The 19,346-nt window shown below is 40.4% G+C and overlaps 1 protein-coding gene across 2 annotated transcripts; it reads left to right on the forward strand.

Annotated features, from left to right (window-relative positions):
* The first annotated feature begins 229 nt into the window (after window positions 1-229).
* On the forward strand, window positions 230-17,740 carry lama3 (laminin, alpha 3). Of its 2 annotated transcripts, none has more exons than XM_074636036.1 (38): window positions 230-510; window positions 1,784-1,897; window positions 2,035-2,147; window positions 2,237-2,320; window positions 3,056-3,156; window positions 3,742-3,786; window positions 3,892-4,040; window positions 4,203-4,313; window positions 4,600-4,711; window positions 4,883-5,053; window positions 5,818-5,993; window positions 6,085-6,201; window positions 7,382-7,527; window positions 7,607-7,745; window positions 7,826-7,925; window positions 8,003-8,119; window positions 8,198-8,368; window positions 8,477-8,628; window positions 8,931-9,137; window positions 9,270-9,421; window positions 9,555-9,717; window positions 10,965-11,092; window positions 11,172-11,322; window positions 11,421-11,525; window positions 11,622-11,755; window positions 11,837-11,954; window positions 12,843-12,977; window positions 13,065-13,198; window positions 13,276-13,398; window positions 13,497-13,641; window positions 13,743-13,861; window positions 14,060-14,240; window positions 15,296-15,445; window positions 15,536-15,695; window positions 15,800-15,927; window positions 16,030-16,123; window positions 16,209-16,316; window positions 17,232-17,740. In XM_074636036.1, the coding sequence occupies exons 1-38, from the start codon at window positions 313-315 to the stop codon at window positions 17,378-17,380; spliced, it is 5,100 nt and encodes a 1,699-aa protein (XP_074492137.1). In that variant the 5' UTR covers window positions 230-312; the 3' UTR covers window positions 17,381-17,740. The 2 variants fall into 2 exon arrangements, with proteins under 2 accessions (XP_074492137.1, XP_074492138.1); XM_074636037.1 differs by having other exon boundaries at window positions 384-510; window positions 1,807-1,897.
* The last annotated feature ends 1,606 nt before the right edge of the window (window positions 17,741-19,346 follow it).

Consider the following 19,346-nt stretch of genomic DNA (forward strand, 5'->3'; position numbering starts at 1 on the left):
GTCAGTTGATCTGCATGTTGCTTTGTTCAACCAAACACAGTTCAGTCTCTACGGCTTCCTACTGATCTTAATGTCAGCAAGTTCAACCACACCTCACTGGACCTTGAGCCTCACTGTACGTTACACTGATCCACGCTTACTGTTACCTTACTAACCATCCCGCTTTTCTTAATGCGTCTCACATGAACAGCTCCAAGGTTCACCTGCTGCAGGGTTCACCTGGACTGGGAGGAGGAGGAGCTCTCTGAGAGAGCGAGAGAGAGGAAGTTTTTGTTCACTGCTAGACTCACATGGCTGACTGAATAACTGATAATGCAGTGGAATATATCTTTGCTTTGCAGCGTAGTGTGGTTGTTTTTGCTTTGCTTTGCTCCGGTTAGCAGCTCTACTGAGAAACGCTCAACGTGTAGGCATGACAGACACAGTCAGATCCATCTGAGGACACACAGCACGAAAAAGTTCTGTGATCCTTCCTTCAGCAACCAGACAGCAGCAGGCGCTATCACTCAGGTAATGCAGCACATTGTTGGGTTTTTATATATACAGTGGAAAGTGCTCATAACGATCAAAAAGCTTGGGACAAAATCATTCCTATACAAATACTGTTTAAATAATTTGCTTATAGTAATCAAGTAGTCCACTTACACAGGGGTGTTTTCATACAGGACAATGACTATGTTTGTTTTCAAACTCTGTTACTAGTTCAGTATTAATAGCCAACAGTTTATTTCCAGGCCTGTTAAAAATTTAGAAATGCACTAAAATGTTATACTGCATGCAAACTGCATTGTTTTTGCCCCAAACTGCATGTGATTGTCATAAAGTTGGCATGTCTGTAAAGGGGAGACTTGTGGGTACCCATAGGGGTCACCACAGGTCATTTTATACAGTGAGGTCAATTTCAAAAATGGTCTCACTACAATGAAATGGCTCCTATGGGGACTAAAATCATCACACATGAATACAGTTGAGCTCAGTGGATCCACAAGAGTCTCAGCTTTACAGTGATACCCAATTTGTGTAATTTCAAGACTGTTTAGGGACCCCAGTATGGAGAAATATTCAAACACACCATACATAACATTTATACTGCATGCAAAAAACTGCATGTGATTATCATAAAGTGGGCATGTCTGTAAAGGGGAGACTCGTGGGTACCCATAGAACCCATTTACATTCACATATCTTGAGGTCAGAGGTCAAGGGACCCCTTTGAAAATGTCCATGCAAGGTATTCCTTGCCAAAATGTAGTCTAACTTTGGTGGGCAGCAGTAATATAAGTCCAGAAACATCAGATATAATAGTAAAACACTGACCGGGAACATTTTACCGCACAATGAATACTTTTACTTTTCATACTTTGAGTACATTTTGCTGATAATACTTACATACTTTTACTTCAGTAAGGTTTTGAATGCAAGACTCTTACTTGTAGTGGAGTATGTTCAGTGTGGTATTAGTACCTTTACTGAAGTAAATGATCTGAATACTTCCTCCATCACTGTATACTGTATCACCATGTGTGTTTCTTTCTGTTTCCATGTCACACCCTGATTTACAACTCAGACCAGTGGAGAGATAATGTATTCTCTTAGTGACAAATGCATCTGATACGTATGTAATTAATATGATTAAATCAACATGTTCTTGCCGTTAATCACTCTGCAGCGTGATTACATAGTGATAATGGTTTCTCCTGAGCAGCTGGAGAGTGTTTGTTTGTGTTAATTATCCCACAGTGAGTCGACTGTTCAGCTCTCTGTGTGTATATACTGTATGCAGAAGTGCAGCTCTGGCTTCTACAGAGAGTGGACCGGACCGTACAGGGGTCAGTGTGTGTCGTGTAGCTGCAACGGACTCTCCAACGAGTGTGATGAGCAAACAGGGAACTGCGTGGTTGGTGCTCTCTCATACACACAAACATACACGATGGCGTGATTGTTGATTTACACACTAAAAGATTGTGGCATTTGTGGGACAAACCAGGCACAAAACATGTTGTTCATGTCATGTTTGATCTAATCGACCTCCAGAACTGTCAGTTCGACGCCATCGGGGACCGCTGTGAACGGTGTAAAGAGGGTTACTATGGAAACGCAGCCAACAGGGCCTGCCGTGCCTGTCCGTGCCCCTTTACATGGAACAAGTCAGTCTCTTTTTATTATTACCTACTGTATAGCTCAACTGATTCTTTGCTCTGCATCAGTTTGAAGATCTTTTTATGTCTCTCTGCAGTTTTGCTCTGGCCTGTCTGGACGTCGGCTCAGGAGCAGTTGAATGTTTGTGTAAACGAGGTTACAGTGGAGCCAGATGTGAGAGGTGTGTCTGTTGCTCAAGAAGTGCAACCCAGTCGCCAGAAAAAAAACGTTGCCATTGTAAGTTTCTGCAAGCCACAGGATATGTTGAATATCGACGTTTCTGAACCAAAAATATGTTTCATAAATACGTATCATACTTGCAGAAGCGCACAACGCCACGTGGTTAACTTTGTGAAACGATTGGTTAGGTTTAGGCAAAAAAAATAGTTGGTTAAGATTAGAAAAACGGTTATCGTTTGTGTTAAAATAATAATGTAACAACGTAACCTTAAATAAATAAATAACAACCGCCCAACGTAAGAAGCGTTAACTCAACGTTTACTTCTGGTATCATATGGGACATCAACAGCGCTCTCCTGGGTGAAAGTCCTGTGTTTGTTTGTTTTACTCGTTATTATACCATACCTTTCAATAATGGTTGCTCATTGTCCTACATCACTTGCTCTGATCGAATGCAAAAACATCGACATTCAACCTATCCGTGGTTTGCAGAAATATACAATGCCAACATTCTTTCCTGGCGACTGGGTTGAGAAGTGACACACAACCAACACAAGACAATACAAGCATAATTTACATCTCAAGATTATTATCAGTGCAACAAAATGTTACATCCTGATCCCTGATGTCTACTGCTCAATGGAAGTCACATTAATTATATAAGCATGTAGGGCTGAACAATAAATATATGAAAGCTGAAAAAGCAGCTTTCTCTCTTGTTTCTCCTCTCTGTCAGATGTGCGTTTGGTTACTACGGCAGTCCAATGTGGTACGGAGGCAGCTGCAAGCCCTGTAACTGCAAGGACGGCTTGAACATTTGTGATTCTCTCACTGGAGGTAAATATACATTTTTACACAAATACAGACAAATAAAAGTTTGTTAGAAACTGCTTTCAGTTAAACAGAAAGTCATAACCATCAGTTTTACTAATATGTGTGTTTATCATCCCTTACCGAGAGCCATTCATTACAATTTCTTATAGTTACTATGTTTTGAAGGGGTAGGTGATTTAAAGGCATACATAATAAAGGGATTATTTTTGTATGAGTCTATAAATTGTTGTTTCTGGAAAGTCCTGCATATTATAGGCTACCTTTAAGATTGGACTGCCATAAAGTTGGAGGACTTACAAGAGACAATTAAAAAAACAAAACATTTCCTGACTTTTGGTCCACAGTTCAGAAAAAAAATGAGCATACATTTCCCATAATGCAACCAATTTCTGCCTAATAAATACCCATGTTAACTCCATGCTACTGTAAGTAACGCAGGCTTTTTTGGTATGAATTTGTAGTCTCAAAGCCCGAGCTGAGGGTTTATTTTCTCAGAAGATATTATACAACTGAGTAGTACTGCTCATGACTAGTAAACTGGTCTTAATGTGATGAAATTCCACTTTGATAAACTTTCCTTTTTAACAGAGTGCATCACATCTGGTAACAGCAGCTGCGGTGCTCACTGCCATGGTGAGTTTGTGTTGAAGATTCATCTAACAGTCATGTTTTGACATGAAGAGTTACATTAATAAAATTAGATTGTATTATTCATCCTCTCTTTGTGTTTACTGACAGAATGTGATGGCTGTACTGTCTCCTTACTGGTTGACTTGGAGAAGATGGACGACGTCCTGGCTCCGCTGAAGCAGCAGCTGCAGAACGTCACTAATGGCCCCGGTTCACTCTCCATGAATGACCTGGAGCCCAAAATCTCTGAAACAAAGGTACAGTTCATGCAGGTTTTAGGTTTCTGTGAGTGTAGTTATGAACTTTCCTCTAAAACATTTTCTATAAAGAGCATGCCAAAAGAAAAAAAGATCCCAATGTCTGTTCACACAACAATGTTTCTCCCTGTTCAGGCTCTTCTCACCTTCCTTGTTTTGTAGATTCTAGTTGGGAGGTACGGCACTGCAGTGAGACACCTGGACCCAAAGGTCGAACAGCTGGAAGCAGATGTGGATTTTATCAGAGATAACTTCAGTCAACTGACTGACAAGGTACCTGGAGTGAAACTTCCTCAGTGAATCAAACTGAAACTCCATCACAAGTTTAGGAGGATAATTGCAATTTTTTAATGAAATTGTAAATGAATTATTGTTTAAATAAGGCAGGAGGTATTTTTATAAAGTAATTACATCATCTGAGAGGAATGAACAGCTCATCTTAACCCTGTTGAGTTTTATGAATTAATTAGTGCAGCATGTAAACAATTAATGTACATAAAAATGATGTGAAAATACGTGAAAAGCCATGACAATCTTTAAATTATTATCAACTTTCCAGATATTTAAAACCGCATCAGATCTGGAGAAGATCGTGCAGAACTCGAATGGAACAAAGTTAAAGGCAGAGGACCTTCTCTCTGGAGCTGAAGCTTTCCTCACAGCAATACAAGGTCAATTAATATTAATATAATATGCTTTTGTGTTTACATTGTTGTGACATTACACCACTGTTCTGCCAGCTGGCAGATGTCAGATTGGGCCCGACATCTCAATGACTTTGTGGGATTTGTAAAGGAAACTGAATGACAAGTTAAAGTGTTTCTGTTATTGTGTTCTGTCAGATTTAATAAAGCAGAATATTGAGGTGAAACCTGAAGAGCCAGTCGCTCTCTTTGAAGACGACAAAGCCGGGATGATGGCGGAGGCTCAGCGCATCGTGCAGGAAATGAGAGAGAGAGGCTGCACAGCTCAGAGAGACGGAGCTGGCAGAGAGCAGGAGGACGCACACAAACGTGAGATTCATTTTAAATGTATTCATTTATTGATTTCTGGGATAGAGATTAAATTCAGTTTATGGATAAAGAGGTGCACCTGGTGTTTGGCTCGTCACTCTGACGCAAACCCCATTCACTTAACATTGACTACGTTTACATGCATACTAATATTCCAATATTATTCTGAACAAGAGAATATTGTGAATTTGGTACAGGTCATGTAAACAGCATATTCCGTTTGGATATTCTGAGTTAGGCCTTATTCTGAATGGTGCGCCCGCGCAAGCCCCTGCAGTGTTTATGAAACAAAACGACTTAGTTAGGTTTAAGAAAAGATCGTAGTTTGAGTTAAAATACCTACAGAAGTGACGTTACTTAAGTACGGAAGTTACGTGACAAATAAATCAACGTTGACTTGTTTCACGCGGTCTCCCGGGGGAAATTCTGGTGTTGTTTTAGAGCCAGCAATCCACCCCGACCTCCTCCCTACGTGGACTTTGCCACTCTTCATACTACCTCACCTTTGCTGGCTCACGATTACGCGGATTACATACGGATTGATTACGTTGGTAATATAGAAATAATAATGCAGTGTGTAAGAATTGCCTGCGCTAAGACAAGCTAAGTAATTGCAGGGCAAAATTAGTAATATTTGTATACAGCTCTGGTTGTTGAGGAACAGATGGATACTGACATCCAAAGATTATGATATATACAACCCTAAAAATGAACATTAATGTAGTCTCAACGTGTAAACTCCAAAGTCTGTGTTTTCTCCTCAGTGTTGGACATAATAAGGAACAACATGTTGGATCCTGTAGAAACCAACCAGGCTGTATTAAATCAGACTGCAGAGTCTCTGAGGGAGGCGGCTGAGCTGCTGTCAGACTCCGAGGAAAGAGTCAACAGGACACGGGGCCTTAACCTGAAGGGCCGTACTGCCCTACAACATCTGGAGGTGATGTGGAACACAGCTGGCATTCGTCCTTTCATACATTTCTAACTCTGCAGTGACGTTTTTCACATCTCTTTGTTTGTTCATTTGACAGCATCTTCAAACTCAGCTGGAGAGAGAACAAAGTCTTCTCCTTCCCGGGACTGAAATGACTAAAGATCTGCTGAAGAATATCAGCGACGTCTTTTTAATGCTCGAGGAAATTAAAAGAGTAAGCAGGCATCTTTTATCACTATGAATCTATAAGACAAGTGTGCAAACTAGGGATGTGCGGATCAATACGGCAGGATCGTTACTTCAATACTCACAAGCTACTCATTTGGTATTAATTCCTTTAAAAAAATATAGATAATAAAATTATATAACTACAAACATGGGTGGCTGCATCCCTTCCAAACATTTTCAGTAGCCTACTTTTGTTTAATATTGGTGCGGAAACAGCCCTGTCACATGACCTCAGAAGTCACACACTTCTACATCACAACAGGTGAGAATGGCAGAAAGGAAATGTAGCGTGGTGTGGTGTTATTCACCTGTAGATAAAAATACAGCAAGAAGAAATATTTGTGACTATAAAATGCTCTTCAAACATTTAAAAACAACACACCCTGAAAGCCATATGGAGACTTATTTAATCCTAGTATTTTTGTAAAATACTGGATTTTCTTTTACACTTATTAGTACAAACATTTTTATTTAATTGTACTAATATCTGCTTTTGTAAGATATTTGTTATTACAACCCGACCTCACGAGTAGTTGTATAAATAGCACAATATTCTGTGTGTCATGAAAAAGCGTTTTAGGGTTTTCGCATGTCATTTTTTACCACGCAACAAAACCACAGTAACGTCTGCAGTTAGGTTTAGGCAACAAAACCCCTCACTTAGGTTTAGGAAAATCATCATGGTTGGGCTTGGAATAAGTAAGTAATCTAAGTATAATAGATACGTAAACAACTTAACACGAATACGGAAAACACGTCACAAACGTCTCTAATGTTATTTACCAAAAAAAACCAAAAAACGAGTGTAGCATATTTACGCAGATGTGTTGACACTGCAGTCAGTACAGACTACATAGCGTACAAATGACACGACAAAAGCAAAAATAGCATTATAAGTATACATATTGCACGCTAAATGCCTTGCGAATTATCGTGTCATTCCTACGTCTTATCGTACGACCGGGCTGGTTATTAATGTCCGGTGTGCGTCATGTGATTTGCCTTTAAGGGTAATGATCTTTGTGTTTGTTTGTTTTTTTCTAAAAATGACCATTATTTTGAAAAATCACTCATTTAAGAAATGATCAGTATCGTTGAAATTGTAACAAAAAGTTTGGTATCACCCTTACCTAGTGCAAACTCAATTGATTGTGTGTAAATTGCAGGAATTTGAGAATCATGCGGCTCAGCTAGACGGTGCAAAGCTGCCACTCTTTAAGAAGTTAAACGATATCTTCCGAATGATGGAAATCATGACCAAAGCTGAGGAGCACGCAGAGGAGCTCAACAGAGAGGCAGCAGAACTCCAACAGTGAGTGTGAAGCAGAGGAAAGTGAATACTGTGTGTATATGTTGACAATAATACACAATCATGCTATATGTTACTGCAGAGTGCTTCAAAATGCCACCAACAGTAGTGACCTGCTCAGTGTGCTGGGTATAGGAGCTTATAACAGCATCATAAATGCCTTAGAAGAGGCAGAGATGGCAGCAAATGAGTCCAGAGAGGCTGCTGATGAAGCCTTAAAGGTAACCTCGGTGCTATTAGTAATGTAACTTGAATGTTTAATAATAGAAAATATGAATATGATTCTGATTCTGTTAATTAGGAGGTGAAGAAGGGAGGTCTGGTCAACAGGGCCGAAGGACTCAAAGATAATTCAACTCATTTACGGACAGAAGCCAACGAGACTCAGAGTGACTTTAAAAGTGCGTAAACATCAGATACATTATATTAGTTCAGAACGCACAAAAGTTAAAAAAACTTTTCCATTTCTTTTGAACAGTGCTGTCACACACGGCGAACACCCTCAAAGATGGCGTGAATAACCAAACGGAAAAAGGAGAATCACTGAGAAGGGACATGTCAACCGTCAGTGACGACCTCAAAGAGATCAGAGGAGGTCGGTGGATCACTTGACAAGAAAAGATTACACACTGTACCTGCACCAAGGTAGATCAAAGTGGTCTTTTGATTTCAGATGACACAGACATCCTGATAGAGTCTGCGAAAACAGCTGCCTCAGCGTCAACCTTCACAGTCAGTGATATGACAGAGAAACTGAGGAATATGAGCCAGGACGTGGAGAGAATAACTCTGACTAATGTCAGTGGGAATATAGATGATATGTTGGGTGAGGCAGACCAGGCATGTGAGTATTTAATGGCAGAAATCATTTTTACACGATGTTCCTGTCATTAGATGTCATCTTGCAGCTGGAATATAATGATATTGTTCTGTTTGTTTTCTGTCTGTTCAGTGAAGAACTTGAAAGCAGCCCTCCCTGTGTTGAGAGACAAAATCACACGAGTTGAGGCTCTCGGTGCGAAGGTGTCTCCTAGTGACAACATGACAGAAAGCATCAGGAGAATCAAGGATGTGATAGAGGAGACAAGAAACTTTGTTAACAGGGTAAAGCATTCATTCAAATTTGTTGTTTATGGCCAACCAGCTTCTATTCTCAAGAAAGCTGCGAGCAGCAAAATCGCAGACCATCAATCCGTCTGTTCTGAACAGGCAGGTTTTGGACGGTCAATGCACTCATGAACTTAGAAAGTGATAATATATCAGTGAACCTAAGTTCACAGCTTGTTTCCACTGCCCCCAAGTGGCCAAAAACAAAATACGTTATTGCAGGTTTCACACAACAAAACATCTTTTTCATGAATCTATATTTACACCAATAATCTCAACCTCGACTGATCTTCCCACAGCTCTCGGTTGCCACCACTTTCAACGGAAAAGGTCACATTGAGCTTCGTCTTCCGAGGAACCTCGAAGACATAAAAGCGTTTACAGCCGTCGATCTGCTTCTCAATCGCCATCAAAATAATTCTTCCAAGGCTGACAACAGACGAAAGCGACGCCAGAACAAACACAGAGACGCCAGCTTCTTTGTTTTCTACCTGGGCAACAAGGATGTGAGTGTGTCTGCTTCCTAAAATACAGAAATACAGCTGACAAACCTGTCGAGTACTAGTGGCAGGAGGAGATTTTGAGTGACAGAACATTTTTAAATATTTATCATTTTTATGCTCTTCTTTCATTTTCAGGCTTCCGGAGACTACGTTGGGATGGCTATCAGAAGAAAAGTGTTGATTTGTGTCTACAAGTTAGGCGGAGTTGTCCATGAGATGGAAACCAGCCAAATAACAACAACCACCAATGTGAACTCCTCAGTCTTTGACAGGGTTGTCTTCCACAGGTACTTTATGCACAATATGGAAGTTTAGATAGTGAATATGGATTTTTTTTTAATGGGGAAAGTACCACACTTCCTCCTCCATCAAGTGTACATGTAATAATAGATTATTTCTGTGTTTCAACATTTCCTGCAGAGTTTACCAAGACGCTGAAGTTAACATCACGCAGAAGTTCACATCAGAGAAGCCAGTCAGCCTTCCTCCTAAACGTAACCTTCCAAATACAACAACCGGCGTCCTCCAACTGGATCCAGACGGTGTTGTTTTCTACGTGGGCGGCTATCCTGACAACTTTACGGTAACGATATTTAATTTTGACGCTGATAGAAACAAACAAGGCACTTATTGATTTGAATTGGCACCCAGTGGGAATTGCAAAGTCTCAGTAATTTTGATTTACAATCTCATAATTTGATTTAGTATCTAATAATTTTGACTTAGTATTTCATAATTCATTTAGTCAAACTGTGACTTAGCAAGCATAGATTGTATATAAGAAGTAGACGTAGTCACCGTGACGTCACACATTTGTTTATGGGCTGGTTTTGAAGCATTTCGGCTGTCGCCATCTTGGTTTTTGGCCGACGTCATCTTGGGTGGAGCTAAGTACAACCGAACACTGAATAAGATATTTTTAGGAAAAAGGTGAAAGGGTTGAAGTTCTAAGACGAAAACACGGACAACTCCCAGATCGGACAACGCCATGGTAGTGACCTGTCAATCACAAGGTAGCCACGCCCTAAAGCATCCCCTGCTTTATGGTCTATTTAACTCTAAATGGGACCATAATTTACTAAATGAACATCATGCTGCATTGAAGAAGACTTGAAACTAGCGATTGAGACCATAAACTCATGTTTACAATGTTTACTGAGGTAATAAATCAAGTGAGAAGTAGGCTCATTTTCTCATAGACTTCTATACAATCAGACTTCTTTTAGCAACCAGAGGAGTCGCCCCCTGCTGGCTGTTAGAATGAATGCAGGTTTAAGGCACTTCAGCATTGTCTTCACTTTTCAGATCCGGAGGTAGCCGCCTGTTAGTAATGCATAGTGTAGATTTAATACCTCATAATGTTTACTTTATAGTTACCATAGTTTTGGACTATGGTAATAATGGTAATTGTTACTTATCATTATTGTTTTTTAATTTTCATCATGCCCAACTTTTCATCAACCTTCCTTTTCTTTTCTTGGCCGAAATGGGCTTCCATATATAAGTTACATGAACTATAAATTCATGGATTCATGTCAAATATCTAATAGACAATTTTGTGAAGCTGAGTGCAGTAAAGAAGTTCTCCACCATCCTCTTGTGGGAAAACGTTCAGGAGGAAGATGATGGGAGTGAGTTGAAATACCAGACAGCATTGAGCTTTTATTAGAGGATATGGGCCAGAAATTATTATGGACAATCACAAATTCAATGTGAGCAATCATCTTTATACTGCAGGGAAATATCACTGTCCAGTATCATGAAAATATTCTCAGCGAACTCATCCATTCACGTTAACATTTTCAGTGTGTCTTCTCTTGTTTCTTGTAGCCTCCAGTGGAGCTGAATTACCCCAAGTACAGAGGAGCAATGAAACTCTCCTACATAAATGACGATCCTGTTGGCCTGTTCAACTACAAGCGTGCAAGCAATATGGATGCAAACCAGCCTACTGTGAAGTAAGCATTAAAAAGGTTTCAAAGGTGTGTTGTTACAATGACTATCAAATAATGATGAAATCCTTCTTTATTTGTTCAGGGTTCCCCAGTCAAAGGTGTCTGATTATTACGAGGGAACAGGTTACCGCATGGCGTTCATAAAGGAGCCGGACAATAAGAAGAAAAGACTGTTCAAATTCCACACAAACAGCCAAGAGACAAACGCCTTGCTGTTCTACATCGGGATTGAAGTATGATGTTTCTAATTGAAAAACAGCAGAGGGGAATATTTTACTGGCTATATGTGATGCTAAACATATGACGTGATTTTGTGTTTTATCTGCCACAGGAGACTTTTTTCTGTGTGTTTGTGGAGAGAGGATTCCTGGTGCTTCGAGGGCAGCAAGCAGGCCGAGAGCTCAGAGTTCAGAGTGCTGAAAAAGTGTCTCTATCTGTAAGATCATCTAAAATACTTGATGAGCATCAAGCAGTGCAAGCTTTCTGAATCCATTTATGAACTGTTCTATTAAAACTGTGTGTCCTATCTCAGGACAAACACTTTGCAATCATTGTTGCAAACAGGTTTGTTGTGCACTACGGACCACAGCAGATCTCCACAGATCACAATCGTACAAACTACAAGAGTTATTACATCGGAGGTCTACCAGCACCGCTCAGACAGAGGTAACAAAACAGACGCATGCAGCATTCACAGCTTTAGCTCGTGAGATTAGCCTTTTGTACTGTTTTCTGTTTGAATCTCAGACACAACATCACAGCTCCACCGCTGAGAGGATGTGTGGATCACCTGACAGTAGGCGCTGAGATCGTTGCGTACAACAGGACGATCGGTGTCAGCGCTGGATGTCCAATCTCACTACTGGTAAACTACCAAAAAGAGGGTAGGGCCTAGAAGGTAGCCCACAAGTTGCAAAACTCTCAGGAGATGGTTAAGGCATTGACATTGAATATTTAAGGTTAGGCATTGACCTTGAACGGTTAAGGTTAGTCATTGACCTCGAACGGTTAAGGTTAGGCATTGACCTTGAATGGTTAAGGTTAGGCATTGACCTCGAACGGTTAAGGTTAAGCATTGGCCTTGAATGGTTAAGGTGAGGCATTGACCTCGAACGGTTAAGGTTAGGCATTGACCTTGAATGGTTAAGATAAGGCATTGACCTCGAACAGTTAAGGTTAGGCATTGACCTTGAACAGTTAAGGTTAGGTATTGACCTTGAATAGTTAAGGTTAGGCATTGACCTTGAATGGTTACGTTTAGGCATTGACCTCCAATGGTTCAGGTTAGGCATTGGCCTCCAGTGGTTAAGGTTAGGCATTGACCTCCAATGGTTCAGGTTAGGCATTGGCCTCCAGTGGTTAAGGTTAGGCATTGACCTCCAATGGTTCAGGTTAGGCATTGACCTTGAATGGTTCCGTTTAGGCATTGACCTCCAATGGTTCAGGTTAGGCATTGGCCTCCAGTGGTTAAGGTTAGGCATTGACCTCCAATGGTTCAGGTTAGGCATTGACCTTGAATGGTTACGTTTAGGCATTGACCTCCAATGGTTCAGGTTAGGCATTGGCCTCCAGTGGTTAAGGTTAGGCATTGACCTCCAATGGTTAAGATAAGGATAGGTCATCAGGCAGCAAGATTTTGCAATATGTGGGTTACCTACTAAACACAACCCAAAAAGAGATTCAAGGCTGCTTCATGCATTGGGCTGAACATTGAGAATATGACCTAATGCTGTTGTGTTTCTGACTTGTGTAGGGCGTTCGCTCAGCTACGCTGTACTCAGCTCTGTCTATTGATTCCCCGTCTGTCTTTGATCAACATCCAGTCAGAGTCTCTCTGGGCTTCAGGAGCACAGACACACATGGTACTCTTCTCAGGAGCAGCTCTCAGGTAAACCCTACACGCCTCACATCCTGCTTTAAAACGGCAATTAAGAAAGTGATGATGACTCTATTAGTATTATCTGATCTTCTGCAGGGCTCCGCCGCTGTCCAGCTGTCCCTGGCTGATGGCTATGTAGTATTTAATAGCGATAATTATACCTTGAGGTCGGATAAAAGGTACAGTGATGGAAGCTGGCACTACTTGTCTGCAGTAAAGAGGCCAACAGGGTAAGAGTTGTCCTATTTTTGTACATTTATCTCAATTAAAATTTGAACCTTTGATGAAACCGTCTTGACTTTCTCAGGTTGGAGCTCAGCATCGATAACGTAAAAGTGATTCAGGGACAGTCACCTCAAACCAGGCCAGTGGATCAACATTTGCAAGGAGGGAAATTCAAAGTCTGCATCGCTAACTTTTACACAAGAAGGTTTGGAAACATTACAAATCTGTTTACTTTCTATTAATGCCACAGCTGTTCTCATACAGATGATATTTGATCCTTTCTCCTATGATAACATTATTCAGGCCTGAGCAGAGCTTTGTACCTGCTGATCTAAGCTCATTTTCACAAACGGGAGACGTCGTCCTTGGTCCGTGCCGTCTCCATCCGCCACCACACGCTGAGCTTCTACCGGCACTGTTTTTGAAAAGGCCCCAGAAACACAAACCTGTGAGCACAGCACGCCATTATTTCTACAGCACCGTAATAATTCACCCACTGCTTTTATAATTAGATGGGGATGAAGGTCATCTCTCTCTGCTGTGTGTTAGATTCAGGCTCCGGCGGGCAGCCAGTGTAAACACCGGCGATCACAGCGTGGTGAATATCAGCTGTCTGAGGAGCACAGCTGGATCAGTTACACACTGCCCCAACAGGACCTCAATTACAGGTAATTGTAGTTATATATAAACAATAAAGTACCGTGTTCTTTCCTGAAGACCAATGGTATGAATGTTATCACTCTACGACCAAAACTTACAGGGGTTTAAGAGGTTTTCATTTTTTAATTCAGCCCTCCATCCATCTATTCATTAATTCATATGCACAGTATAAAACACTTCACTGTTGTACTCCTCTTGTGTCTCAGGCCTCACTTCTCCCTTGACGTGAAGACCGAGTCGTCTAAAGGGCTGATCCTCCACGTAGCAGGGAGAGGAGTCATCCCCCTGCTGGCTCTCTACATGGCCAACGGCAAGATCAAGATGTCACTCGGGCAAAACAGAATCATCCAGCACAAGCAGAAGAGCAACGACGGGACCTGGCACAGAGTAATTCACCATTTGCTAAGCCCCGCCCTCCTAGTTACTGTTGCTACGCCTGTCAAACTATCCGTTCTCACACGACGCACATGTAGTTTACAATGATAATGGTGGCAAATTTACCACTCAAAATTCACAGTAGTAGAGCAAACAAAAGCAGCTTTTTATTTCTAGTTGATGATGAGAAATAATTGATTGATCGATGATTTTGTTGGCTGAAATGGCGCCTTTCTAAAATCTCTTTGAAAGAGTGTCCTGGCCAAGACAGGCGGCAGCACAAATAATACGGTTGCAGACATAAAAACAAACGTGTAACAATTTAAAATGAAAACAAAGAACAAAACTACAGAATTATAAGATATCCAAAGACTTTCCTCAACATTCAAAACATCTAGAGCCAGACGTGTCGACTTCCAAGCAATTTAGAATCACTTTAAAAACGACCAATGAGACAATGAATGAAGATTCAAGAGATTTTGCAACTGATTCCAAGCAGAGCGTACTTAAACACACTTATTTTCCCAGTTCAGTACAGACTTTAGGGACGGTTAGTAGGAATGAGTCCTGGGAGCGAAGACAATAACTTCCCACACTTTTTGTAGGATGTAGTTCCATAGGTAAGAAGAAAGCAGTCCAAGAACAGCATTATGAATAACAATATGCCAATGTTTAAGTCTACAGGTGGACAAGGGAGACCATACTACCCAATACGGGCTTTGAGATTTGTAAAATACAGTAATTAAGTTTGTTACGTTATTTAAGTTATGGACGGAAATGAAATTAAGTCAACGTTGACTTTTGGTTTCACACGGGACACAAACAGCGGTCTCAGGACATCCTCCCTATGGACTTCCACGGACTATAATTAGAAACTTTTGTAATAAGCCTACGTCAAAAACAAACAGAATCTGGGAGAAAATATGTTTTTCTCGAAACTAATTGACAATGCAGTCTCGTTGTATGGGAACGTAATCTTTAGGAGACCAGGCTGCACAATGACAGAAGGCTAAAGTAAAATCTGTTTGTCTGAGGTCTTCAGGTGAATCTCTTTACCTGTGTGACAGGTTGAGGTCAGTGTGGAGAAGAGCACTTTTCATCTGCTGGTCGATGGGATCCGTGTGACCGATGGACATCTGCCCAACAATGAGGGATCATCTCTAGACCTGCTTAATCCCGTGTATCTGGGAGGTGATCCCAGAAGCAAAACCACTAAAGTCTGTATCACATCTCCGTTAGTGTTCGACTCAACAGACATATTTGTTTACATATTGACCCTCTTCTTCTCTTTTCTCTTCCTCCATCAGGGACACAATATTCCCATGATCAGTGTTACTGGATGTATACGAGGTTTCAAAATGAATGAGGTTTTTATCGAGGAGCCTGAGGCGAGCTACAAAACGTTACCCTGCAGCGATGGGCTCACAGAGAAGGGGACGCACTTCGCCGGCGGTCACATCGTTTTAGGTTTCGACCTATTTCATCCTGAGTTATTTCCCTGTTGTCAGTGTATGAGTTAAAGTTACAACAAATAGTGACCTCGAGTCTAATAAGGAATATTTCTGTTTTAGAGAACTACTTCACCGTTGGCTCCCAGTTTGTGTTGGCCTTCGAGCTGCGTCCTCAATACCTGACAGGTCTTCTCTTCCATGTTCAGGGACACGAGACTAGCTTTAATGTGTTCTTAATGGAAACTAAGGTGAATCCTTCTTTTGAACTATGACAGGAAACAATCTCAAAAGAAAAACTGCATTAAAAGACCAAGACATTATGTTTAATAGTGTCTGTAATCTTTTACCAGGTGGGTGTCGAAGTGAAAGATGCTAACGGTGCCGTCAGCGTCTCAGTGACTCCTCCTGAAAGCCTCTGTGATGGAAAGTTTCATGTGGTTACAGGTACGACTTCTCATTCTACGACTTATTACACAAACTTGATGATACGTGTGAGTAGCTATAAATTTTAGATCCTATTGTCCTCCAGTGTCCAAACAACGGGACGTTATCAAACTAGTGGTGGACTCCATGTCGGAGCAGAAAGCCGTCTCCTTCACATCCACTTCAACAACGCTGGAGACACTCTACATAGGAGGTAAAAGGTCTCAATCGCTAGTTTCAAGTCTTCTTCAATACAGCATGATGTTCATTTAGTAAATTATGGTCCCATTTAGAGTCATATAGACCATAAAGCAGGGGATGCTTTAGGGCGGGGCTACCTTGTGACTGACAGGTCGCTACCACGGCGTTGTTCGGTCTGGGAGTTGTCCGTGTTTTCGTCTGGGAACTTCAACCCTTTCCCCTTTTTCCTAAAAATATCTTATTCAGCGTTCGGTTGCACTTAGCTCCATCCTCTCGTGTCACTTCTGGTTGCCAAAAACCAAGATGGCGACGGACGAAATGCCGAACTTGAGGCTTCCAAATGGCAGTCCACAAACCAATGGGTGACGTCACGGTGACTACGTCCACTTCCTATATGCAGTTTATGGTCCAAGTGGACGTTTGTGCAACAATTTGAAGAAATTCCTTCAAGGAGTTCCTAAGATATCACGTTCACAAGAATGGTACGGACGGGCGGAAAACCCAAAAACATAATGCTTTCGGCCACGGCTGTTGCCGGTGTGGAGCCATACAAATAGAGATTAAGAAAAAAAGACAGTTGTTTTTCAGTAAAAAACTGGCGGCTGTGGTTGCCAGAATTTCACCCTAATAAATACGGTCAAACTTTTTCTACTAAAAAGGATATTAATGCTGCTGATTTTATGGTTAAGGTTGGAGTTTGATTCAATATTTTAGTGTATAAATACAAGTGTTTACCATAGAAAGAAATGCTGTTTTGCCGTATTGTTAACATACATACTGTATGTATACACACATACGTACAATTGCATTAAAGAAAATCAAAGGCAACAAATCTTAATTAATGAATAGTTAAACGAATACATACAAAAAAAGATAAAAGAAAACTACTGTTGGTGTACTATTTCTGCTTTTCTTTTTCTCCATTCAGGGACAACAAAGCAGAACCGAGTTCCCGGGCCCTCGTCACCGTTTGTGGGCTGCTTACGAAACGTGAAGCTTAATGGAAGACCTGTTTCCTTTGAGACGGGATCCAGGGTGGTCGACCCTGTCAGCATTAATAGATGCCCTGCAGGCTAACTAATGGGTGACACACACCGACTTCTTTACCCCACACACTCTTTGGCATAATTATAAAGTCATATTATGCAGAGATGCTTTGTTGAAACCCACAGAACTTCATTAGAGATTCTGTTAGGTAACTACTGTTATTAGCTACTGTTGCTACACCTGTCAGGCCATGAGTCGGTTGAAAACAACATCTTCGGTTGACCTTATAATATTTCAATTAAAAGGGGTTTGACATCTAAAATGTTTTATTTAATACAATGGTGCATCATAAAAATAACATGGATTGGATTTAAATTTCACACAATATGGAAGCACTGGAAGAAACAAATATAGGATTTAACAATTTGACATATGTTGTTAAAATTTAGAAAAATGTTTTATGTACTTTGAAACTACTTAAAGGGGGATATAGGGGAAATACTGGAAACATTATGAGTTCAAGTAGTAAGTAACTGACATCTCTGAAGAGCTTTGCTATCAACACTGTCCATAGTATAGTAATGGATTAAAAATAAAATCACAATATATTTGCCAATTATCTGATGAACTCTTATTTTTTTTATTTAATTGTGATCTGTGGTCCTTGAAAATAATTCACAACTAGAGCTGCAACTATTAAATTAAGCGTCATCTATTTTGATAATCGATTAATCGGTTTGAGTAATTTTTAAGAAAATAACTATGACAGTAAACTGAATATCTTTGAGTTGTGGACAAAACAAGACATTTGAGGATGTCATCTTGAGTTTTGGGAAACACTGATCCACATTCTTCACCATTTTCTGACATTTATAAACCAAACAACTAATCGATTAATTGAAAAAATAATCAATAGATTAATTGATAATAAAACTAATTTGTAGTTGCAGCATTCACAACTTCAAGATGTCCCCAAAGATGTTTAAAAGCTACATATAGAATCCAAATGGACACCAGTTTTTGTGTCATTAATTATAATGATGCACAGATTCTGTATTTCATTGGAACTTCACACAAAATAAAAACAGCATCTTAACTCATGTGACCCTTTTTGATCTTTCTCTGATTCATTTCGATGTCTTGCATGATACCTGGATTTAAAATTTACTTTATAATAATTTTAAACCACCATACAGAGGCATAAAGATATTTAAACTTCAATAGCTCAAACATCATGTGGCTTTTTTGAAACTCAAGTAACTTCATTATAAAAAGGACAACATTAAATAGACAGCTGCAGATCCACTTCACTGCTAAAAACACTGGAACATACAGCAGCACATACATCTACCTCACAGTGTCAGCCTTAGAGCAGCTTTACAACATGACATGATGCTCAAAACTCTTTGAACGGCAGAAAAATCAATCTGCTGTTCTACTTTTGACCAGGAGATGGAGGACTAACTTAACCTAATGTAAAGTGTTCAGTTAGTCCCCCTCTAGTCTCTGGGAAGTTGTCCCTTGTATGTGGTATCTCTATATGTGTCTGCTGTAATGTACCCATGACGAGCCGATGTATGCCAAATCAAAATCTGCACGAAGATCATTGGCCAACCTGTGACAGCCTCCTTTCAAGCAGCTCACAACAAGAGTATGCTCAGACTTGCCAACAGCATCTCTTCTGATCCCTTACATGTTTTAAATGGGGAATATCAACTTCTGCCCTCCAAGAGGCGATTCAGAGTCCCGACATTTAACCTGCATCAGGCTAAAGAACGCTTTTGTCCATCAGTCCATCTTGTTGCTAAATAATAATTAATGTGCTGCTAAAGACATGTAAATCCAGAGGACTGATGGTAATTTTATAATGGGTTATGTATGAATAATTGTGATGTGTTTTGTTTTTTGTCTGATGGGTCTTACTTGTCTGTCTGTCTATGGTAACAGTATGTCTATTGTTTGTGTACTTTTTCTCAAACTGAGCTGCTTATGGATGCAAAATGAATTTCAGTGCAAACTGACAATAAAGTTGTATCGTATCGTATCGTATCGTATC

The sequence above is a fragment of the Sebastes fasciatus genome, chromosome 5, assembly GCF_043250625.1.
Source record: "Sebastes fasciatus isolate fSebFas1 chromosome 5, fSebFas1.pri, whole genome shotgun sequence".
In the NCBI taxonomy this organism is placed as follows: Eukaryota; Metazoa; Chordata; class Actinopteri; order Perciformes; family Sebastidae; genus Sebastes; species Sebastes fasciatus.

Excerpts from the sequence above, each read along its gene's own strand:
- lama3 (XM_074636036.1), top strand. The coding sequence starts at position 313 with ATGCAGTGGAATATATCTTTGCTTTGCAGCGTAGTGTGGTTGTTTTTG. Across the intron at positions 2,148-2,236 it reads TGCCCCTTTACATGGAACAA|TTTTGCTCTGGCCTGTCTGG; the intron begins GTCAGTCTCTTT and ends GTCTCTCTGCAG. Across the intron at positions 9,422-9,554 it reads GACAGGGTTGTCTTCCACAG|AGTTTACCAAGACGCTGAAG; the intron begins GTACTTTATGCA and ends CATTTCCTGCAG.